The sequence below is a fragment of the Colletes gigas genome, unplaced genomic scaffold (assembly GCF_013123115.1).
Source record: "Colletes gigas isolate AHSC1104 unplaced genomic scaffold, ASM1312311v1 Colletes_gigas_Sc00039, whole genome shotgun sequence".
Classification (NCBI taxonomy): Eukaryota; Metazoa; Arthropoda; class Insecta; order Hymenoptera; family Colletidae; genus Colletes; species Colletes gigas.
In genome coordinates, this window is record NW_025106668.1 from 1,696,028 (window position 1) to 1,721,538 (window position 25,511).

A 25,511-nucleotide genomic window follows, 5' to 3' on the forward strand; every position below is an offset into this window, starting at 1 on the left:
GGGTGCGCGGCGGAAGAAAAAAAAGCTTCGACGAAAAACGCGACAAAGAGAACACGCAACAGTGGGAAACGTCGAAGGCGAGAGGGAGACGGATAGAAGGAACAGCGGGAACGAAAGCCGACGCGAATGGGAAAGGGGGAAGAACGACGACGAAGGGGAGACGAGGAGAATTTGCGCGGCAGGGCGACGCGGCGCAAGTGTTGTCCGGTACGAAAAAATGGTTATTCCTTCTCGAATGTGCCCGATGCACATGCACATTTTCCCGCAGAACGGATGGTCCGAGGGCGGAGGTGGAGATAGAGGAAGAGGAAGGGGAAGAACGAAGAGGGTCGACCGAGGAGGGGTTGGGAAGAGGAGGAGTGAAAAAGGGTAGATGGAGGTGGCCGAACGGCAGGAGGAAGAGGAAGAGGAGGCAGAGTAGGAGGAGGTAACATTGAGATTAGCAACGGGTAAAAAATCGATGTCATCACCCCCAGCCCACCGCACCCTCGTTTCGCTCGCTCAACTCAACCCTCTACTACCCCCACAGGGCCAAATAAAAGAACTCGAATACACGACCCCTGGAACCGTGTCCGTGTGCGCGGCCGCGCGTACGTGTAAGCATGCATACGCTGACACGTGTGTCTGCGTTTCTCTGTGCGCGAGCGTGTGTATGCGTGCGTGCACGCGGAGAATCTGTGTACGCGCGCGCATTGGAGAATATGTGTGTATGGACGGAAGAGTGCTGGAAAAGCGACCCCCAACTACCGAAAGGGAGAGAGAACGTGAGAACGGGAACGAGAGAGAGAGAGAGAGAGAGAGAGAGAGAGAGAGAGAGGGACAGAGAGAGTGAGAGAGGGAGAAGGGCGGGAGAAGGAAAGTATGAGAAAAGCCGAGTGGGGGTGGGACAGAGAAAGAGAACGCGCGCGGATAGATAGACGTATATATACATGGGAGGCAGGAAGAAGTGGAAAGGCTGGGTGAGTTATATGCAATTGGTCAGCCTGCACATTTTTTATCGGGCGCCGGGCGCACCCGCGATGGGAAATGGTAGTTACTCTTGTATCGACGAACGCCGATGGCGATAGGAATATTCTTGTCGAACGGGCGATCTTTCGTTTTCGAGGGGAAATCAGAGATCGGTGATTCCTGCTTACTTGACGGCTACCCTCAAATACAGGGTGCCCCGTAACTAGTGTAAGAACCGGAAATGGGGGGTAGCTGAGACGATTCTGAATAACAATTTCCTTTTGCAAAAATGTCGGATGGGGCTTCGTTTTTGAATTATTAACGAAAAACACAATCACGGCGCGCGCCTACCGCGCGCTCAGGGCCGTCCGAACTCGTAGGGCCCACGCGTCGTGTAGGTAGCAAGTTGTGCATTGATGATACGTCGAGAAACGAATTCAAATAATTAAAAATACTACCACTGCCACTGTTACCTAATTCGTTAATTACTACGTAATTAGTACGTAAATTATTAAATCGATTTTATTAATTATTTGTATTCGCTGTTTCCAAGGCAGAAGGAATAAAATGTCGGTGGATGCTCGCGGAATTTTTAGAAAATTAATCCTGCGCACACCCGAGTGGCGCTTCCCGTCAGAGTGTTTTAAAATTAAAATACGAATTGTTTTCAGAAAATTAAAATAAATACGGTAAAAACCATTGGAACCCTTTGCTATCAAAAACTGTACTGGAAAAACAGACTGGATCTATGTGCACCAAAACATTCCTCGAATGCAAACGGTTAATAGAGAAATAATTCAAATTCGACTTATCTGCTGCGCTGACAATAGGGCCCGGCCAATGCACCGCTATCGATCACTGAGCGCGCGCCGTGATTCTGTTTTTCGTTAATAATTCAAAAACGAAGCCCCATCCGACATTTTTGCAAAGGAAATTGTTGTTCAGAATCGTCTCAGCTACATTTCCAGTTCTTACACTAGTTACGGGACACCTTGTATAATTGCTTATCGCGTTGAACGAATCCTTGCCGCGACGTGTGATTTCAATCACGAGACTAAGCACAACTACCTCGAAACGGCCAAACAAATATCATAACAAAAGGTGGACGAAGGGTAGAACATTTCATGTAACGTCCCTCGAAACACTAACCCTCGTAAACTGTATACTTGTAGAGTAGTTTGTTTACAGCTCGAATTTCAATCAAATATTAACCACCGGTGGATTGCAAACTGAATTTTGGGGCTGTTCAGTGGAAGCGAAACTCCTCATCGATGGACCGCTGGTGTTTGTTAACATAATTGTAATGGTGAAGTTATTGATGAACGAGACGTCTCTCGAGACGATAATTTCTCAGTTAAAATTTTCAATTTTACTTTTACGATATTACATTTGTTTGATACTGTTACGATAACAATGATCTGCGGGCTCGTAGGTTCTCGACCACCGGTATAATCCACCCTCGGAGCCAGAATGATCTGTACGCTCCGTGAAAGAAATACAGTATTCCCTGTCAGTTATTCCTGCCACCCGGACTATTTTTCACTCCTGTCCCCGACGTATACAAAGTCAGACAAGCCAGAGATCAAATATCATCCACCGCCCTCTCAGGTTATTTCAGCTTGGTCGTAAATTTGCGACAACTTGATACGGAATACTTTACAACGAAGTTGCAACGACGGTGTAAGTACAACTATTCGCGTGAACCTAAAGACACCAGGCACCCAAGTACAAAGACTCGTTGACACGTTGTAAAAGAAAGATTAGTTCGCGACATTGTTCGCAATCGAAGAAGCGGTCAGTTGAATTTGCTTCCACTAAATAGCTTTACACAAAGTGCGGTTTCCTATCCACTGGCGGTTTGCGACCCAGCCGGTGGTTTACTGGATCCAATTATCCTTCGACTTAATATTTAGTTGGGATTATAGCTGTAAATAAACATTGCGGTCCGTTAATCCGCAATTTTACACTCCCGAAACGAATAAAACTTTCATTATGTCGCAATAAACCAAAAGTGACTCGAACACCGTTTTGCAAAGGTCAACGACGGGTCATTTTTAACCCACGACAAAATTTTTCAAATATAGACTTTAAATCGAGATTCGCTAAACGATCCTTGCTTTAGTCTTCGATGGCCTCAGGACAGCACGTTAACGTATGCAGACGAAGTTCGCTAAACGAATCGTTTAATTAGTTTTACGTTCGAATCCTTTCTTGCAAAGCGTCGTATAAATCCTCGACTAACTTTATGACCTACGACCACCAGCACGTACCGAAATGGGAGAAATGCCAAAACATTAGCTACACATGAACGTATTGTGGAGAGATCGAGTGAAATTCCAGTGACGTCAGAGGTAGGAAGGGGAAGCTAGTCGATACCGCCCATTAGACTGACCTGGTGACGCGTGTGTCTGATTTAATAGTTGTATTTCAAGAATTAATCGAAATCAATACGTGTCTGCAAACAGGACACTTCGAACTTAGACTATTCGACGAGTTAAAAAGCAATATCGTAGCCTCCATCGATGGAACGAAGCCTCAGCTATGCAATAATGCAACGAAAAATTCTATAAAAATAGTTTGTTTTGCATCAATTTAGAGGCGCGATACTCGATTTAAATTGCTCCAAATTATTTCACGGGTCAAAGGTACAACTCGACTTGCTGGACTATTCTTGGTTCGTTCTTCGGGACAGTTAAAAGTTAACCAGACACGGACTAACCGAGGGTTAAAAACACGTATGACGGTTCGCGCCCTAAACGGTATCGTTTCGCGTACAACTCGACCGTTTGTCGAAGCGGTTTGTTGCATTTCTTCCACCGGGTATGGATTGTTTCGTGTTCCTATGGAAAGTTCGCGTCCGTGACGGATTCGCGCGGCACATTGCCATAGATCGTGGCTTAATTGAGCAGGCCAACGAGCAGGCAGCCGGTTCCGAGGACGAGCCTTTCAATTAAGCGATAAGCGTTATCGGATGGGTCTGCTGAACCATCGTACGACTCACCGGATGAACGAAGCAAGAGCGTTGCGTTGCGGTCTCGTCTGGCGCGTTCTTTTTCAACACGTCCAAAACCTCGCGCCCCTTTCCAAACGGTGCATCCGTTTATACCGACGGAAAACAGTGCTTTTCGCGATTTTCCTTCGAGACGTATTTCGAAAAAATTTTCTCCCACGGAAAAAGAGAAACATTTCAAGGTCCGTTGCTTTTATCGTCGCGTCATTCGGGAAACTCATTTTACGCGCGGAAAGTCGCTGACGCGATCGTACGCGGGGCGTTATCGTCCAAGCACCCTCGAGCCTCGAATCGACGAAAGGAATCGCGAGAACGATTAATCGAAGCTAAGAACGACGCTCGTTTCGACGTCATTATTAACGTATGCCGGCGTCGCGGAAGAAACGGTGTTCTCCGGGACGCGAGACCGACGATACCGGAAAAAGCGAAACTTTCAACTTTATCGAGGCTCTCCGGCTGCCAACGAGCGGTAACGGCAGCGGCTCGTGTCACAGTAATAAAAGTTTCTACCTTTGCGACAAGCGTAAACTCGTTTCTCAGTCCCGCGTTACGCGTAAGGGATTTTTTTTTTTTTTATCAGACCACTTTTATCGTTCGGACACGACGGAATCTAAAGTTGTAACGTTGGATTACCGGTGTTACTGTTCTCCTGCAAAACCGCGGCAAGGATGGGTTCGTTAAATTAAGCTGAAACTCGTCGCCTGTATAAATGAAATTGTAATTTTGCGGCGCGACGCGCAATTTTTTTGACGATCTCGACTTACCAAGAGACTTTGCGCGATTTTGTACATAAAATAAAATTATTCTATAAGTTTTCGTACAAGTACGTATGTAGAAAACATATTAAAATGGTAGTGTAATTTTTAACTTTTCAGCGAATACGGTTTTAGACGATTCGTGGCAATAAATTGTATGGAATGATGCAGTGTGATATCGATACTAACGTTCATTGTACTTTAAAGAATGGCAACTTTTTTTACATAAATTATTCGAGAAATCGATTATCGGAACGAATTTATCTGCTAAATAGGACACCTAAAGTTCTACTGTAACGGTATACCGCAGTTATAAGCATAGACATATAAGTATCGAGACTGGCTGAGGTGTTTGCTCCTGACGAGTATAGTTAGTGGAATAAATATAGCGAACTGGTGAAAATTGCAGGGTGTAAAGACGGTAACGCCTTTGACTGCAGGGTGCTAACAATGCAGAACCAGCTCAGGGGTGTCATTTTACGACACTAGAACTTTGAGGGGAAACTACGCCACCGGTTTAAAAAATCAATACATTATTTTAATTCAGTTTTAAAGATACTTTCGTTACGGTACATTGTATTTTTAAATGGTTATCACTCAGCAGATGGAAAGTCTCGTGTAATCTTTATTCGAAATTTGTGTCCAGATAAGAATCGTGTCGGTTTCTGGAATCAAGGTGTCGAGGTCGTTCTGATAAAAGCGTGCTGGAATCGGTTCCAGGAAACATCACGCACACGTGACCGTATTCTAGGTGACCGTCGCGTGTACAGTCCGCGTGGTACAATTATTTGAAGAGCCCAAGAGGGAGAGGGTCGGGCGAAAAGAGAGAAAGACTGGTATAAGAACTGGGACATTGCCAACAAATTCGAGTTAGTCGAGTAGCGAGTGGTAAAGTGGTGGCTGCGGGCTTTAACGGTAGAGTGGGAGGCAAATGTCGACTTGGGGTGGCGGCAACAGTAGAACGGGGGTGGTTCTAGGAAGGGGGTGAGTCCGCGGAAGAGGGTGGAGAGTAGGAGAAAAGTGGAGGCAGCGACAGAGGACTAATGGGAAAGAGAGTGAGAGAACGGAAAGGATGAAATCAGAGAGACTCGCCAACGGTGCCGGGTAAAAAGGGTAAAAACGGAAGGGGAAGGTCGTCGGGATGGTTGGAGGGGCTGGGGAAGAGAGAAAGTCAGAGGAGAGGTCTAACCTCGTAGGGGAAGATTGTTTTCATTCGGTGTTCAAATTGAAAAGGAGCGAGGACCGAAGACCGCGATTCGAAAGCCGGCTAAGTGCCGGAGACAACCAAACGGAGGGTGATTTATTCTTTCTCTCCCCTTCCATCCCTCTGGCTACCCAACTTCCTTTTATACCAAAACGAGAAAACAGAGTACCGACGGGGACGGAACGCGCGCGGAAGGAGAATTTGAGATTTGCACAAGTGGCAACGTAATCAATTTTCGTCCAATGCGTCTTAACTTGCCAACGAGGGGTTGGGTAGTACCGTAAGTATTTAACGATCGAAACGGAAATGGGGTTGTAATGGAACCTCTTGATGTTTTACACGGAGGTTAAATTGAAAAATATAAGCACCCAAGTACCTTAGTCATCCTCTATTAATCATAGCAATTTAAATTTAAATTTTACATTTTGTTGAATTTTCCCTATGAAAAATCAACCCCTTCGACGGAACGATGAATCGCTCTTCCACGGTCGCTACGTTTCACAGCAAACGATAAATATTTAACAAATCGAACAAAAGAACATACAGAACTCGAATTTATTAAACGTTTCGAACAATGATTTGAATTTTTTTCAGTATAAATGGACAAATTTCTCATTTAGAATTAAAGATTTCGTGATCATTAAAAATGAATCGAAAAATCAAATCGTAAATAATCCGTAAACGGACGGAGTTTCGTTATCGCGATAAATTAACCGGTCGAGAAGAACCAATAACTTTCCGTTTCTTCTCTAACTAGCGTTAGAAGCTCGGACCAGTCGCGTTACACTGCCCTGGTACAATTTGTCGCCGTGTTATGCCCGAAGGGGATTGATTTCCCAACGACCAGCGATTTTCCGTTTCCTACTCTTTCTTTTATTGCTCCCGCCTCACCCCTACGCGCCATTAGCAATTATACGACCGTATCGAGTAACCACTTACTTTCATTTCCCTCGGCACGAAACAGTATATAGTTTCAAACCGTTCGAAGAAAGTTAACGGAACAAGATCCCGAAAAACCTCTACTATTTAAATCGCGCCACTTTTATCGCATTACAATCTTTTAACGACAGTCTGCCGTTTCTGCGAAACTAATCACGATTCAGCGTTTAAATACAGAGCGCCACGAAGAAAAAAGTTTAAGAGCAGGGTTGTTAAACGCACGCCCTTCCACGATCTTTCGTTTATCCAAAACCAAAAATGAAATATTATTAGATTTTTTTAAAGAAAGCACCTCAAATGAAAAATGTTAATCTGGCAACCATGAACGAGAACGACGTTACATAAGGCTATACTTGAGAAAAATAAACAAAATAGTCAAGTTGAGAGTTAAATATCCAGTTAGTTCCGCAAATCCACCCTGCTGGCTGGTGTAATTTGTGTCTTTCTGTACACTATGTCATCATATAGTACGTCGCTTGCGCCGTTCCAACAGAAAACCGCGTATTTCTCTGTCAGCTTTGATTTGCGGACGCGCGTTAACTGGACATTTATGTTTCTTTTTGTGAATTCTATATGCCCCTAATATTTCCTGCATCACCGTTGCGTGGATCGCAATAAAAAATCTACACAACGTACGTCAACCTAATCTTGCGTGACAATTTAGTAAGACGTTGCACGCATAGGCTTCGCCGACACGACGATAAGAAGTCTAATAACGCAATTATTATCTGTCAAACTCGTCAGGAAACGTGTTTCGATTTTGCCCGAACGCGAAAAGAAATATAGAAATGCCCTCGACCGTCGTTTTGTCTTTGAGAGTTTATGAAAGTGGAAGGTAAATTACAAGAAATAACACCCAATTAACTAGATACATACAGACCATTTAAAAACAGATTTTATACGTTTTTCATTGTATAGTTGCATAGAAAACTACCCTCAAATTTGTGATCGAAATTTTTTTTAAACTAACGGATATAGGAAAAAATGTTTACTAGGAAGAAAGTTCCATTTTCGGTAATAACATAGTAGAAATAAAAATTTCACCTAGTACGGTGCCACTGTAGGCAATCTGATCTGATTTGATGGGTCCTGATTCGATCTGTTTGGCTGGATTGGTGCTACCTACGGGTCTATGAAATTTCTATTTCTGCTACGATGTTGTACGTCAAAAACGAAGCTTTTCGTATTCAACATTTTAATTCCATATTTTCGATACTTTAAAATAAAGATCAACGAAAACATCGACTCCATTTTTAAAAATAAAAACACTTAAAGATCATTGAAATTTAAGAGGCGGGAACGTGTACAACGAACAGTTTAAGAAAACAGTCTACGAGGATCGTCCGACAAGTTTCATTAGATTTCCGCAACGTCGCAATAATTATCTTGTTCGAGCGTCGAACGAAAGCAATTCCAACTGGAGGGCTAATGAGTCAATTAAGCGGTACACGCTTTAAGGCCGACGTATCAATTCGAAGCGCAAATCGTACACGGCAATAACAACGCCGCTATAAAGCATCCTAAGCTAACTAGTTTGCCACTTGAGCCACCGGACGCAATTTCGCGCCGATTTAATGGTGGACCGGCCTATTCGACGACGGTATCGCCCTCTCTTCACTCTGTCCCCAAGCTTGCACCCCATTGAGCAACGCCCCTGGGTACAAGGGTGAGAAATGATCGGCCGCTAATGCTAATGAATATCAGCTCGTCGTGTCAGGGAGGGTTGTTTGGAGTTTAGGAGTCCCACTCACCCCCGTCGTCCCACTTTCCAGAAGCCGGTTCGCGTGCTACGAGGGGTCGCGGTCGCTTTTAAGAAAATTGCTGACGGAGGGGAATCGCCCACTGTTTCCCCTAATTAGCTAAAATTACACGATTTCCTGCGCCAGATGCGTCGCGGAGCTCCCTGTTCTCGTTTTTGGTGGCCCGTGGGCCTCGGATCCGTCGACACGTTCCCGAACCGAATCAACGAGAAATCTTTTGATCCTTGAACCGCCCTCGCTGTCTCCTCGGGAGCGCGATAGAAATCAGGTCGACGTTCTTAAGTCGCCCCTCACGGTTAACCCCCGCCTCCGCGTCTCGTCGTGGAATTTCGTTGAAAGGGATCGCAATTTCAGCGAACGACGCGTTAGGCTACCATCGACGAGACAAAGGACGCGCTTCCGAGGAATCGCGAGCGCGGTACAACAAACACGGTACAAGGAAGTGTTTCGAGGCGTATTGACTTACCTGCTTGTGCATCTCCACGGTGATTCCGTACGACATTTCGTAGTACTGCAACAAAAAGCATAACAAATATACGAGGATTTGGCGCGTCGATCGCGTCGGGGGGAGGGGGGAGGGGTACGCGACCGTAGCTTTTCCCGGATCCGCGTGTTTGTGGATGTACTAAATGTCTGGCTAGGCAACCGTGAAACCGGCCGATTCCGCGTGCAAAACTAAATCGCGAGCGCGGAATAAAATTGTTCCGCGACGAATTTTCGGCCCGGGAATCGATTTTCGAAATACGCGTGTTTTTGCCTGTTAAGTCGCGACTTCGCGGATTTCGCCGCGTCGCAGTATTTCTACGCGAACCGTGCAACAACCCGTAGTCCGGATTCATTCCGCGCGACACAGACAACAACACAGGAGCCGTTCGAGGGGATTTCGCCACGCCGTATGCCGTTAGAGCGAACGCCGACAAATCCGCAGTCATAAAAGTCGATTTCGTCTATTACGAGTTCGAGATACCCGAACGCTAATTGGCGCCGGGGTCGTGGAACCGGAATCAGCCCGATCCGAATTCGTGGAACCCGATATGGATGGATCCCCAAGGTCTCCGGAGGATTCGAGCTCCTCGAGAGATCTATAGAGCACGAAGATGGGTTCGGAGCAACGATATACTTAACAGCTGCGCCGCAAACAGGGGTTGGATACAGTTATGACATCGATTCCGGTTACGAAACAGTTGTAAGAACGATGATGCAACAGTTATAAGTAAAATGGGATCTGGTTCTGTTCTGATATTCAAGTTGATAATATTATATTCGCATCTAGTGACTGTAGCATGTAATTGTTCGTCGATGTTAAAAATTAAAACTATTCTCCCAGACCGTACCGGCGAGGTTGAAAAGGTTATTTTAAGGATTCGTAAATCTGGAGGCGGTCTGGTGTTCAAAGTTTATTGGGGGTACCGGAGGATCTTAGATGTCTGGAATGTATGAGAGCCTCCTGGGACTGAGAGTCTTGACACTTCCAGGTCCGCCCGGTACTTAAGTAGACTAGAAACCCTCCAGACCCTCCAAAACCTCCGGAACCGCCAACTAGAGACCTCTGAGACACCTGGTGTCCTGTAAACCGCCCAATACCTCTGGACTCTAATCGCATCTATAGCTCAACAAGTTGTATAAGACCCCTGGATTCAATTTAATGCGAATCCTTGTTATCCTTTCATAATCTTCCTTTCTCTAAAACAGTATCAGATAGCATTAGCTGACCAGACGATAATCTGTTGGTCTCCAACACCACTAGTCGCTTCTCTGGGTTCAGGTCTCTGGTTCAAGCATCAACCCTTCGTCGATACTTTTTTATGGTCAACGAAGTTTCTTTAATTAGTTATTTCCAATGGTTTACCGTACGTTCTTTATCTCGATCTTCGCGTACAAACTACCTCGACCAGCAAATAAATACTTTTCGTTCGCAAAGGGTTAAAGGCCTGAGCTATAACTTCCACAAATCTGAAGTAAACAGATGCGGTTTCCCAGGGCTGTTTTATCGCCGGTCGTGTACCACAAACTCGTAGCAGATGAAAACGAATCTCCTGGCTATGAATTCGTCGGATCAGCCACGACGCATATGGCGTGGGCAAAATCATCGTCATTGTGTCCGATGAATCGAGATTAGGGGTGGAAACCTTCTACATAAATACGATAGGGTCGTACAGAGAGATCCGCGATGCCGGAGACTCGTCGATCAAGCAAAATTGATTTCGTTGAAAATAAAGACGAACATGGAAACGCGATATTCTGCACTTTCCATCTGCCTTCGCAAATAATATCATCTGCTTCTCGTTTGTGCTGTTGCGCAACGCCTGGCATAAAGAATCGTAAAGGACAAGCTGCAGGTAGATGCACGATGACTTGCTCGATACGTTTCCCAGAAATAATAAAGTTATCACAGTGTTTTAAATTTTAACTACACGTTCGTGTCCTTTGTGCGTCTTTTTCTTCCTACGTCTTTGATCTGAAAAGTGGCAGGACAATGTATCACCAAATAATAATATTACGTAAAGTAACACTATCCAAAATATCGCGCGACGAAATATCAAAGGTAAATCGCGATAAATTATTACGGACAACAATACCACACGCCACGAATATGGGGGGGGGGGGTTAATAAGTCAAGCGTAAATATACTACGAGTCCCCGGCCGCCCACGCTTTCACTTTGTAACACACATACACACACACATATTGTACTTATAAACACTCGCTAACGAGTAGTGAAAGTACGCGTTCGCTGGTCAAACCGTCGAAGGTAATTAATAAAATGTAATCAGAAGTTACTATGATAATTTGTCGCGAGATACTTTGTCGTGCGTTGTTTTCGTATACGATATTTCGCGATGCAACCGTTCGAAAGAGATATTTGAATGCTCCGTTGTTTCGTCGTGGACCACGCTCCGCGCAATACCTTACGATTTACGATGGCGATCTGCTTTTATTCACAGTAAATCCAGTCGACATCCGATGGTCGTGGCTCGGAGTACGACCTCTCGCAACCCTGCGATGCCAGGAGTTTCATCCCGACTCACTGTCGTTTCTTTCATTAGCGATACTTAACTTCCATTTCTTTACAATATCGCTTCAGACGCTCTACAGTTTTCGCGAGAAGCACGAACCCGGTCGGTACAAAACTTTTAATAAATACAACAGGCTTCTCGTAAATCTCGACGAAACGAGAACCGCCGCACCACTGTTTCCCTTCCTGCTTCTTTCTCCGTTGTGGCCAGCAACGTACACGAGAAAGGATCATTACAACGGTCTCTCGCGAGTTGAATCAACCGACCAACCTTCGATTCGATCGTGTCAAAGATCGAAGAATTTGATCGAACACTCCCGACAGACGGTTTTTCAACGAGGACCAAGCGCTATCTCGCCCCTCGACTGCTAGGGTGGAGTCGAAATGATCCGTATTGTTCCTTCAAAGGGTTCCACCTAAGGGTTATAGCAATCGTTTATCCTAAACGTTGCGTACCCCGTTTTCACCGTGTCGTTGAACTTTGAACAAAGCCCCGTAAGATTTAAGTGCCGAAAACAAAAGCGATTCAACACTTTATTGGCAATTTCCAAACAATCTTCATTTCCGAGGTAAATTTAATGCTACAACTTCCTCGCGAACGATACTTCTCTGTAAAATAAATCGAGAACGTGGGAATGGAACTATTTTGAAAACTAGAAACGTTTTAGCTATTTTTTAATTCTATTTATATAGAAATATGTAGGATCAGTGCAGCGTGGGTATTAAATATCTCGTACCGGAAGTCGAGGATCAAAGCCGATTGTCCACGAGCGAATAAGTTTCAGCGTATTTTTGTTTCGCGACTCGATTATTTAAACCGAGCGTTTGCCGAGCGTCTGGCGAAAGAGACCGTTTCCTTTGTCGCGCGAAACGACCGATGAATGTTAATCGAAACGTTTAATTTTAAAGTATAAAGAGCGAGGAAGTGAGAAGACAATCGGCGAACGAATGACTGCAAGGGGATTCCCTTGGAACCGGAACGATTCCAATTGGGTTAACTACATACAATTCGTGGGTACAGTCGACCGATCGTAAATTGGTTAGTAGCTGAACCCGCTCGGGTACCAACCGTCCGTTCTGGGACGCATTACCTACGGATGCGATGATTCCAGGGCGCATTATAGCACGGTCGTAAAAATGTTAGCGGAACAGGGAACAAGAAAGCGGGCCAACAGAGACACGAGAGGCGCGTAAAGATAGATCGCGTGTTTACACCCACTGAGCAATTAGTTTATGACGCTGTGTGTCGGGGACAGGAAGAGTTCGAACGACTAAACTTGATCGCCTTCCAGCCCACTTTCCTTCCATTTTACAATACAAAGATACGCTCAAATCATCGTTTTTCTAAAATAAATTTTCAACTCCGGAATTATTCAAGCATTAGTCAGTATCTTTAAAAAAAATTCGATCTTTATCGTTGTCTTACATTTTCATTAAATAATTCTCAAGGGAAAACTTTAAAGTTAATTTTCTCGAAATGGAATTCTTTTTCTATCTAACGCCTCGATTATAAAATAATTAACTTCTTTATGTGTCGAGGCGAGTAATAACTCTGACGAGGTATTTTTATTACGGTCTGCGAACGGACCGATGTTTCATTAACATCGAGAACCACAGGATAAAAATGGAGTGTACGAACCGATGTGTGGCCAACACCGGGAAGCCACAGGATAGGTCAGTTTACGCGGACGAACCAGCGTTTGACTACCGCGAGGGACAACGAACGTGGAAATCGCTTTTGGAATTAAATATAAGTTGCGGCGGAGATCTAATATTAAAAGACTCCAAAGGGTATTCGGTCTGCGTTTTCGAGACATTTTAATTCAACGTTTTGTGCTCGTAGTGTTTTAGTCGCGTCAGCGTTTTTTGTCAGTAAGTAATTGTGGCCACGGCGGTAAAGCAGCCGACTATGAAACTTGCGGGTCGCTGGTTCGAATCCGCATGATGAACCACACGACACTTTTTCGTTGTAATGAAATCTGTACAGCGTCGTTTCATTTTGTTTCGCGTGGCCCAAATTCGAGGTTGCATTTCTTAAACATGTACAATAATATGTTACGTTCGTAAACTGAGAATTATTAACGTGGAATTTACTTTAAGCTTCGAGCGGGTCAAACAATAACTTCCAATCCCCATACGACTTCACAGGACTAGAAGGGTAAAGCAACCAAACTACCAGATTGCTGGACCAGATATTCGAACCCCCTTCTTTTGTTTACCGAACGATTGCCAACAGATTCTTCCCTTTCAAGTGGCGATGGGGCTAACATAGTATCGACACGATAACAAAAGATATCATTGTACGTTGTTTTTCAAGTTTCTATAGTTGCACTAATGAACTGCTGAAATCAGCCAAGGTCATATCGTTTTTTAAACGTCTTTGGTGCCTTCAAGGGAGATCCCCCCAGTTGAAAGAGATAGAAATGTTCAACTTAGAAATTTCTCGGTCCACATTGAGATCTCTGTCGGTCAAATCCGCCGACGACGAGAGAAACAAACGAATACGCGAAGGCCCCCGCGCGATTCGAATGCAGTTTCATCACCGAATTGGTCTCAGGAATCACAAAGAACGCTCGAGCGTTCCAAGTCGAGAGCGATAATCCCTCGCAACGTCGAAACAGAGGTAAGCTGAAAAGCATAGAGGGTAGAAAGGAAGAGTCACGTCGAATCCCGAACGGTGGTTCGATCTGGCCTGTGTTCCGTTGAAGTGCAACGGATCATAGCGTCGGTGAGCGCGTCTGCGCGATCGTAAATCGGTTAGTGGCTGTCGCTTAGCACTGCGTGTCCGCCTTTAGCCGCTCGTTCCGGGACGAATGGCTTTGGGGGTTGGCTTCGCTCGTCGGGCTAAAGCACACACATCGGGCCGACAGACACCGCGGAGAAATCGATAGCATCGGCCACGGAAATATACCAAGTTAATAATGCAGCCGATAATCACGATGAGACCGCGACGACGACGACGAGAGCAGCGAGAATGCAACCTCGTAAGCACCACGCGCAACTTCTACGCGCGTTTTCCCCTTTCGACAGCCGACCCTCTTATCGTAATAGCAACGCTGTCGTGTATAGCAAGCCCCGATGCCATCTTCATGGTCTGTCCATTACCTAAGTAGATCGACAATATGCGAAAGGTTACGAATATTGCCGCGCGACAGATAAGTGGAACGCGACGTGCGTGCTCGAGGAACGATTTAAATCTTTTCCCCGTTTGAGCGTGTTAACACATTATTAGGGCGGTTGCAACGCGTTAAATTTCTTAATATGCGCGGGGGGTTCTCTGCATCGATGATACGGTCGACAAAAGGGGTGGTTTTCGGGTGAAAGAACAAACCGAAAATGAGGAATACAACTTTTCCATTCGGGGATCCGTTTTCTAGAAAATCGAGTTTAAAAGTTCATTGCCTGTGCATGCGATGGAGTACGGCTTGGACCTCAACGTAAGTAGAAATAGCGAGTAGTGGACAGACATTTATTTTATTTTATTGAGTAATATGACGTTACATGCGAAATAGTAGCCCAATCAACGTCGAGAGTCTAAAATTATCTTTCTTCGTAGAAAACCCATGGATTCTTTTAATAAATTACGTTTATTACTATTTACATGATGCTCTTGTTTAAAGCACTGCACCGTTCAACCTTGTCCCTTTGCTGGAACGTAAGTACCACTTATCTTGATTTCCACCTAGATTTATTTGACTTTTTCTATCTCTCTGCTAGATTTATTTACATTGCAATGTTTTTTCATCCTTTCAGTTTGCCACGACCATTCGTACCAGACATTCGTGATCATTTGTTTCTCGCCAGAGCAGTTGTTTTTAAATGTTTCCGAATACGTCCAATTAAAACAGAGAATAATCTGTACGTCTGTCATAAACACTATAAAATGTAAGGTATAAAGTTAAAAAATTCATAAGAATCCCAGTTATTAACGAAACGTCCAATTTATAGTTCGAGGATCCGCGAGTTGTTAAATCGCGCGGCTAAAGAATTTTAAAAACGCTATGAATCTTCCGCGCATTCGTTCCGTGCGTATTTAATCTAACGCGGTGAATTATTAATGATTGGTAATTTGCTTGAAGGGAGATGAAATTAAAATGAACGCGATTTATTAAACCATCGGGTCGTATTATATGGAGTACAGAGAGAAGATGAAAGAATTAAAAAGAAGTGACACCCAATAAAATATAATTTATTCCGTGTTTCATTCGTAATAGAATATTCAAATAAGAATCCACGGCTTCGTTCCGTAATAACTCCATCGATGGAACGCTCGTGCAGCGGAACCTGATTCGAACTATACGACGATCGTCGAGGATTTGTTCCTTTCCGATGTCCTTGCTGCTTTTCAATTTAATTTTATAGTCACTAGCCAGAATCTGTTGACAATCGTCTGATAAACGAGAAGCAATCTCTGTGTGTCAATTTTCTGTCAATTTTCGAATTCGAAGTTACTCGCAGAAAATTAATCAGTTTTCGTTCGAGCACAATCCTAATTATTTTATCAAATAAAAGCAAATGAGGAGTCACGGGGAAGACCATCGAGTTCAGTCGCGAGGACTCCAGCTGTCTCCGACAGACAGCGTCATAAACTAAATGCTTCATGTCTAAATAGCTCACTTGTTACAGCAGTCATCCGGTAGAACTGTATTCAACCTGCACTAGAGCCAGAACAAAATCAAATGGCCGCCCAAGGCTATTGTAGAACTACCACGACGCCCAGACCATCCGTTTTGCCTCTCGTCTTTTCGCGCGATTCTGCAGACGAACGGTCTCTGAAGTCATTTTCCCATCTAAAGACTTTTATCGGGCGAGAAAGATACGTTTTACGGTTCTTTTGTAAGTTCAAAAAACACTAACGGTATTGGACAATCGTGCAAACGTTTTAACGATAAAAGTTACGTTTGCCTACGATTCACACTCGAAGAAGAAGCTTTCAGCGGCCAACTGATTATCGATTCTAAATCATCGATAATAGTTGTCGTCGATTCGATTGGTCGGTCGACTGGTTCCAGAACAGTCGAGAGATACCTTCCAGCGAAATACGTATAAAGTTTATTCGTTTCGCCGGCTACGCATAATTATCGCGCTGGCAAATCGATTTCGGGGAAAGACAGAGATCGTATTATACGGGAACCACCGACGGGAGAAGTCGGCTTTAAATTGCACGTCATCGATATCCTGACGGGAGTTAATTCGATTCGCTACGTAATAAAATGCTTCTCGGCCGCATCGCGGAACGTATATTGGTTCGCTCGAAAGTCCCGAAACACGAAGAAAAGAGTTCGCCGGGCCAAGTCGATAATCGGATGAAGAGAAACTCTCTCGACGGCAGAGGGGTCGTATCGATCTCATCTCGCAACCTTTCCTTTTCTATTTTCACGTGGTTCGGAACCCAATAATAGGGGTTGTACCGATAATTTCACCCCCTCCGGTTATTCGATATGGATCTTTTAGTAGCGAGCCTTTGCTAGGGCGATTGAGCCGCCCACTCTCCTTCCCCTCTACTCCCCTCCCCCTACTGCCGATCCTTCTATCTTCCCCGTGTTTCTCTACCCTATATTCCGTATCCCTTTTCCGGACTCATTGCTCCGCACTTTGTTCCACCTTGTCGCTCCCGTTTTTCCTTTGTTTCTCGCTTTTCATCCGTTCGAATGTTTTCACGAGGGCTCGCACCTCGCGCTCGCGAGTACAATTAACGGATAGTTAATCAGCCGAAGTCGATCGCGGGAAACGAGAACCGAGAAAACGAGATGCGTTAACCTTGCAAAGACGATAATGGACCGAGCTCTATTAAGAACAGAATACGGACGATTGATAAAACCCAAAATGAATCGGTTCGAGCCATAAATAGAGATTTTTGATACCGAAGCCCGGATCAGGGGAGAACGAATAATCTATTTGGAAGCTAAACAGACAATGAAGTTTGAGGGTGGGTTATCATGCGCTAGGGTTGCTTTAGGGGCTGTTCATAAATTACGTCACGCTCTTAGGGGAGACGGTCAAAGAAAAGTGACAACTCGTAACGTAGGGAGAAGCGTCGCGTTAAAATTTGTTTACACTATGATTCTGTAGATGTGATCGCGGAACAATTTGTAAATTACTTTTGATTTTCACGATACACTTTCTAAAATAATTGATGAGCTTACTTATTCGTTACACAGTGTCGACAAGTGGAGGAAGATGGTCGTTAAGCAACAAGTAAGGTTGGAGACGCTAGTGGGGATTTTCAACCTCAATTACTTGCACCGATCGAGGTTCTACTATGCATACATAGCTGTTGAAAGATTACATCTACAATGTTTTGGTAGCCAAATATATCGAAAAGAATTGATTACTCTACCAAATTCTGATCAGTTCATCTTGAACTATTCAAACTATTCAAGGCGTCACATTTTAAACATCAGATTCTCGGTAGCAGCGTAAAAGCAAAGTCGACGTCGAACTGGTGTTAAGAAAATTGTGAAAGACACCTGGTTGACCACGGAGGGAAAAACGACCAATGGGATCGTGTATCGTCGCGAGAAGAGGGGTAAGGGTAAATTCGTGGAAACAGTTAACCCCACGAACGTTGGTTGTACGGTTATGAAACTTCGTAAACGTCGGTGAAAAGAGGAGAGAGTGAAGAGAAGGGAAGAGGAGGGGAGAAAGGAACGAAAACATTAAATTGCCCGGGTGGAAACTTCAAAGGTGGAAATAAAATCTGTAAAAAGAAGCAGACGGCGAACGCAAACCCGGGGCGGAAAAAACAAGAAGTAATCAAGAAACGTGCCCGGAGGATGTGGGTTATGTTTAATTTGTTACGTTGCGGAAAAACGAAATAGAGATAAACAGAAACGACGACGAGAGTAGGTGCAAAAGAACGAGAGAGAGAGAACGGGGGTAATCGGGAAGTCTGCGTTCTCAAAGGGTGAAAAACGTGACGCGCGCTGCCCAGCCAGCTTTCCATAAGAATGTTTCTCGCGTCCTTTCCGAGTTTACTGACGTCGATCATTCCCGTTCCCCTAATGGAAATCGAATCAATTTCTTATCAACTTAACTACTGTTTTTTGCTCCTCTCCCTAGCCAAAGTATCAAATAAAACCTAAAGGGCGGGAACCAAATCCAAGCGTACGACCCATCGAATACTTTCCAGAGAATTAATTCGACGGCGAGGAAAGGGCTCTATTAGCGACGTACAAAGCTTGAGTTCACGAAGCCTCGAGGCTCGACCTTAAAGGCTGAGTCTTCAAAGCTTGCGTGCAAAGCTCGAGGTTCGGGGCCAAAGGATCGAACCGCGACTCGAACTCGACGAGCTCGAAAGTCGAAGAGTATGGCAGAGTCGAGTCGAATTTTTCGTGGTTTCCATAATACTTGTCCGGTTCTTGTAGGTTCATTTATAACACAGCTACGCAACACTACTTTCATATATGTGAAGAAAAATAAAAAATACGGATCGAGACGAAAATGGGGAGAACTTTCACGATGAACTATAATGCTACGAACGAAGGAAGTGCAATCTTGATTTATAATGTGTGTTAATTAAATTTGTGTAAAAAAATATATTTGTGGTCCCTTCAAAGGCAAGACCAGATGCTTTAGCCCCCTAGACTCCCTCTTAATCCACGTCAGCCGCGTGTACTGTGCAGAGCTGGAAAGATGATTAGCGGGATAGCACAGAAGCAAGAGGGGTGCTGCACGTTTCGCTGGATCCCCACTGTTGGCGCTCTAGCCACCCCCATTTGGCCTTTGGTGGCGGAATTTGATGTACAGGGACAAAGAAACGGAGCACCCTATTTTGTATGTTTCCATAGAGCAGCTTAGGAAAACAATCGTAATAAAATTATCGGTAGATCTGGATTTAGCGGGCCTCTTCGACCAATGATAAACAATTTGGATGAAGCGCGACTCGATCGTACTTTAAATCACCCTTATGCTCTCGCGATAATAACGGAACAACGCGACGAATGTATCGTTTCAGAGATCCGAGGAGACCCTCGTGCGGCCGAAAGGATCGTGAAATCTAAAGTGACGGTGGTGCGATAGTCGAGTCGATCCCGGGTAACGAAAAGAAGCGATTATTCTTTGCGCGCGCGGTTCCTCGTACAAAAATCATTATTCCGTAATCTCACGGCGGAACATTAATCACGAGTAACGACGCGTGTATCGCGTGTTCGCGCCGCTCGACCGATTAAAGGCTCGAGATAACCGCCGTGGCGACCGTAACGTCGTTTAACGAAAAATCCACGAACCTAACGAGTCGACGTCCGTTCGAAAGGGGTGGTATCGGATAAGGACGTGTCGCGAAGCGATGATCCGTGCACGGAACTTCATAAAAGGACGGAATGCGAGACGAGAGTGGAGAAGCCAACGCAGAGGGGGGTGGGAGAGAAAGGAGGATACGGAGGGAGAGGAAAAAAAGGAAGGAAATATTGAAGCGGCGCTGGGATTTACGCGGCACGTTACCCTAATGAAAATCGCGGAGGATGAATCGTAGAAGGGGGTCGGGAAGGTGGCTGGTTGAAATACACAGGGGTGGAATTAGAATATCAGAAACACGTTCGCAGTCTGCACATACGTTGCACCGACACACTCCTTCCCGTTGGGCTGCACGTATATAATACTTGTCGGTAGTTGACAAACCCTCGACATCAATTTCTCTCTCTGTCTCTAATTCCCCCCTTCTCTGTCCCTTCCCCTTTTCTCTCTGCTGCCCTTCCGTCGCTCCGCTTCTACGCTTTTCCGCGGTCTCTGTCTCTCTGTCGTCTCTCTCTCACTCTCTCTTCGTTTACTTTGGAGATATCGATTACCGGCTCAACCCCCAACCCCCCATCAACCCCTCTGTCACCTCCCCACACCCCCTGCCCCCTTATCCGCCCCCACTGGTACCCCCCCCCCGTCATTCTCCACCTCCACCTCCTCCTCCTCCTCCCAAGCTCCAACCACTCGGCCCAGCTTGCTGCTTGGTTGCTTGCACGGTGTCACATCGGTGTAGCAGTTTACAGAGATGGTACAGTTCGCGACAATTACGATCAAACGTACAGTTAACATCGGCGCACGATCTCGCGAACGAGGAAGCTGGGTTGCGACGGAAGCCGTATCGCGTAACTGCTCTTCGAGCACACGGATCGATGATCGCGACGATTTCGTATCATTTTTTCCCTTCTTTTTCGTTCGCACTCCGTTTGTATCGGTTTGTGGCAAATTGCCGTTCTCGGGGGCTCAAAATGAAAACGCACTTTCGATAAATTAAATCTTATCCGATCGAGGTGCGCCATTTTCAACCATTCGAACGTTTAATTATTACACGATGATAATTTATCGATTGACTAAGCTGATACTAAAGTGTTTAGTAGCTCCTAATACCTTGTATTTGACACTGTTTGCGATGGTTCGAGAATATGACAAAGTCGAAGGGTATATAAATTTTTCACAAATTTTCTAGGTTTAAAACAAAGCTGAACAAAATTTTATTCGAACGATAACGCATAACCAGTAAAGCCAACATTGCATCGATGTATTTATGACGTTTATTCGATCGATCAGTTGAATTTTTGATCTGTTCATTGTGAAATATTTTATTTCATAATTGGAATGTTTATTTTCGTTTAACGAGTAACGGATAAACAACCAACTCGTTACCCTCTATTTATTTTTAACAAATTCTTGCTTGAATATAAACTTTGCCCGCGTCCGGTTCGAAGTGACATTTTTCTCTGGAAGGAGAACAATTTCACGGTCGAAAACATTAATGTAAAATGACATTAAATATTCTTCGCGAATAAACGTTACTCCGATGCTTTACATTTTCACTGTATTTGTTGCTTTCTTTCTATGGAAATGAGAACGTTATTGCGACACATTAAAAGTAACGCGACGCATAAGGAAACACCTGAGTTTATGAACGATCACGCTCGCAGACAGCGGGCGCGTTTAAAATAATAGGAGGCTTCCAACCCGAGGTTTTTCCAGGGGGTGGAAATAAACCCATGATCCGAGTATCAAGGCAGGGTTGTTGACCCTCCGAGCTGGAACGTGCGTTTTCGTACACTGTCACAGCAGTTTGCAGAACAGCATAACGTCCAACGTAAGGGCATATTCTCAAATATCCGGGAATTTATATACAGACACAAATAAACCAGACGTACCGACTTCTTTTTCTTCGCGTAGCTGTCCGCGTACACAGCTTCTCGGTGCAAAAAAATTTAGTTGTGCCGGAGATTCTCGAGACACGAGACATTCTAAAATGCAATCCTCAAAGGGCGTGATTCCGCGGCGAGAAGAAACGTAATTTCAAATCCGTGGAATAAAACCTTTTTTCACGGAACGATTCCCCGATTTGATGGGAAACGACTTCGAAAATCTTTTGAATACGACGTTCATCGAATCTCAGTGAAAACTTAAAACCCCTTTATATCTTATAACGAGTCGTAAAAGTATTCGTACCGCGTCAGCGGTCTTCAGATTTTGTCTGATATAAATTTTATGGAAAATAATTATATAATGATTCTAATTATTATTTGAATTCGTAGTTATATATAGTATTCTGATTTAATAATCAGTTTTGCCAGTCTACTATCGGTATCGATTATCAGTTTCGACTACCCGTAGCCCGCAGCAACGATCTGGAGCACGGCATCGTGTTCGACAAAACGGACACTTTCAACAATGTCTGAGATAATGAAATTGTGGCGACAACTCCCGTTCTCACCACCAGAGGACTATCTAACCAATCCCTTTCCCGCAAGTTCTCGATCCGATCACGTCCGAGCCACTGAAAACTGAGGAGCCGTAAATAGATCGATACAATTTACGCGTCAACTCAATTTCATAAAAATAATCGAATACTGCTAACAAACGAAGGATCCTCGAGTAAAAGGATAATGCTTTAGTATTTATCGGGAAACTTAATGTCACAATTTCGTATCTTCTCCTTTCTAGCGTTATTTATTAAAATAAAATTGCCACGCACTCTTCGAAATTAAACGAGCAAGTAATTACCCCCACGAATAAAATATATTCTACACTTTTGATTTATGCATTGCTACGTTGAAACTCCACGTCGGGTCGAAATTGTCTTCGCAAGACCTTTGCCAATAATCCGTTATAATTAAAATTTACGAGGCAGAAATAAATTCGAAGAAAAGAAGACTCTATTCCTTCGCTTTTATAGCGTATCGATTCCAAGACAACCTTCGACAAAGGGGACGAATTGTCTATCGGAACAAAAACCAGGAAGACGCATGAAGCTTTCGAACGTAACATCGATACACGCCAATATCTCAAAGCGACATGCTGTATCGGCGCATTTCAACAAACCGAGTCGTCTCTCTGTACTTTTTTGCGTTGTCTGGAGTATCGTGACGAAGGTGAACCGTGAATCAGATCTTATCGCATGTTGTCGATCAACAATTTTTTACGTTTGCTTCGAAAATTTTTAAACGCAAACTGACACGTCCGACTGCCTTGTAACGTCGTGAATTTTTGCGAGTCTTCGAGTAACATTTTCGGAAAATTATTTTTAAATAGTTAAACTCCTCATAAATGCAAAAAGGAATTCAATTGTTTCGCTCGCAGACCGCGGCTCTCGAAATCGTTAGAAACATTTTTCTCAACGCGAAATAATTTTGCCGCAAAAATTGTTCCAACGAGAGGGGCAACGCGCGGTAGCCGGAGCAAGGAAAAGCAGCGGTTACGTCGCCCAACGATGAAAAATACACATCTATTTGCGCTGGCAGTTTGCGCTCCGAACCGGAGGTTCAGATTAAACCCGTGAAACCGGAGGAAGGAACCACGATGAGCTTTTAAAACGTGTCGTGCTCGATCGCAGGAATTTCCAAGGGTCGGAGGTATCAACGTTGGCGCAACGAATTCCAGCCGTCCCGCTATAATAAATATTTAATAAAGAAGTCGGAAATGAAATGGTCTCCCGGGTAAATACTTTGGTCTACGTTAATACTGCACTTTAATATTGGTAAGTCCAAATTAAGCTCCTTACCGACGACGATACGATTAGTGCGGTTGGCTGAGCTAATTGCCTTCGCGCTGATAAGAGAACTGAATCGTAGAGCCGGCAGTACGAAGCGAGAACAATATTGATCGTTTTTCTCCGATCCCGTAGGGGGCTTGCGACAAAGATTACCGAATTCAATAATGGCCTTGTAACCACGTTGTTTATAAAACCCGAGTCCCTGGCCACGATCATGGCGTCCATAATTTCGCAACGAACGACGCGCGCGCGATGCTGCCAGGAAAATTTCGCCCAACGAAATTATGGTAAATCTTATAATATCTCGGAACGATAACGCGACCATTCGTCTAAAGGTTGAAAATAGAATTTACAATAATTTAATCGAGGCTGGTAAAATATTTGAGCAAATCTGATGTTCTAGATATCGGTATTAAAAATTCGCTGAATCGTGTTTCCAAAGAGAAGATACCACGATACGTAGAAATCTGTTGACAAGGGACGTTCTTAACTCAGCTTCGGTAAAATTCTAGCCAGACAAACCGACTGCAATCGCGAATCCATAGGTTACGAACGGAGCCCGGATAATGCAGCACTCTCTACCCCCAGTGATTCTTAACCATCGTGTTGCGGCGCACCCCCGCGCCACGTAACCAACTACGTTATACCGCGAATATTTAGCAGGAAAATTTATTTACTTGCCCAAACGGGAATACCTCGTTGGTTGCAATACCAATAACAGATCGGTGCCCGGAAAATATACAAATTTTTTTGTGGCTCGTCAATAAATTTAAACCTCGCTTTGTTATAATATAAAACCGTCTCTGGGCGAGCAAAGTATACCGAATTGGAATTTCGTATAAAAAATAATACATCGAAAGGCGATATAAGCAGTCTCGAAAACAGCTAAGTATACCGTGGCTTGTTTGTCACGCTCTTAAAGGATTAAGAACCGCGACGAGCCTTTTCTCTTTGAACCGCGCCACGAACTCGAAAAGATTAGGAATCTTCCTCTGAACCGTGCCGCGCGGTTAGAAAGGTTAAGAACCACTGCTCCACCCGAACCAATTCAGTTCCTATCCTCCCACTGTTTGCGATTTCGGCGATCCTTTCAACTGCGGCGAATCAGCATATCCGACGAAGATGAAAAGACGTAAAAACGAACGTACAAAATGTCTTACCATAAAGTAATGCCTCTGTATCTCGGTCTTCTCGCTGGCCAGCTTCTCGCATTCGATCTTCAGTCTGAAAAGTGAAAAGCGATTGAGGACGGAACTAGTCAGGCATGCGTTACAGTGGAAATGGTGCACGCTCGTATGCATATATATATTTCTATGTGTCTGTGCGTGTGTGCGCGTGTGTGTCTACACATGGATACGCGGGGCAAGTCTGCTGCCTTCCCCTTTGGGATTTGGAGCATCTTGAATTCGAGGAAGAAGCGCTCGGTGTGTCTCTGGAAGTAAGATCGAGTTCTCCGGCGAAAAAGCTAAAGGAATAAGAAGAAATGATATTATGGCGGCGTTAGTGGTTGCGGTAGTCGGCCTCGTCGGTAGAAAATGCAAAAAACCTATTCGCGAACAAAGGAGGAAAATATATCGGTAAATACGCTCGTTCCATGCATTATATTCCTATCTATCGACCAAAGACCCCACCCCCTGTGTACGATACTCAATTTACGGTCTTAATTTTGTTCGGATCAGGACACTTTTCGATTATAGTTACTCCGAGAAGCGAAATCGAATAATCTAAATTATATTTGAATATTTGAAACATTTATAAAATGTTTTCATCGTATCGAAACATTCTGTGAATGTCTTTGTTGGCGGGTAATAGTCTTTGCGCGAAACGAGCGACCATCAAAGCGTTAACTTTCGTGTTTGTCTTTAAAAGCTGTTCGCTTCGATACGTCCGAACATATAAAGTGTTCATAAATTCG

The 25,511-nt window shown here is 44.3% G+C and overlaps 1 protein-coding gene across 2 annotated transcripts in view; it reads right to left on the reverse strand.

Moving 5' to 3' along the window:
• Positions 1–25,511, reverse strand: part of LOC122402720 (protein groucho-like) — a 115,693-nt gene that overhangs the window by 60,273 nt on the left and 29,909 nt on the right. For both annotated transcript variants that reach the window (XM_043405740.1, XM_043405739.1), the window contains exons 4-5: positions 24,757–24,820; positions 9,083–9,127 (exon numbers count right to left, since the gene is read on the reverse strand). In XM_043405740.1, the coding sequence (XP_043261675.1) occupies positions 9,083–9,127; positions 24,757–24,820 (109 nt within the window). The remainder of the gene's footprint in view (positions 1–9,082; positions 9,128–24,756; positions 24,821–25,511) is intronic.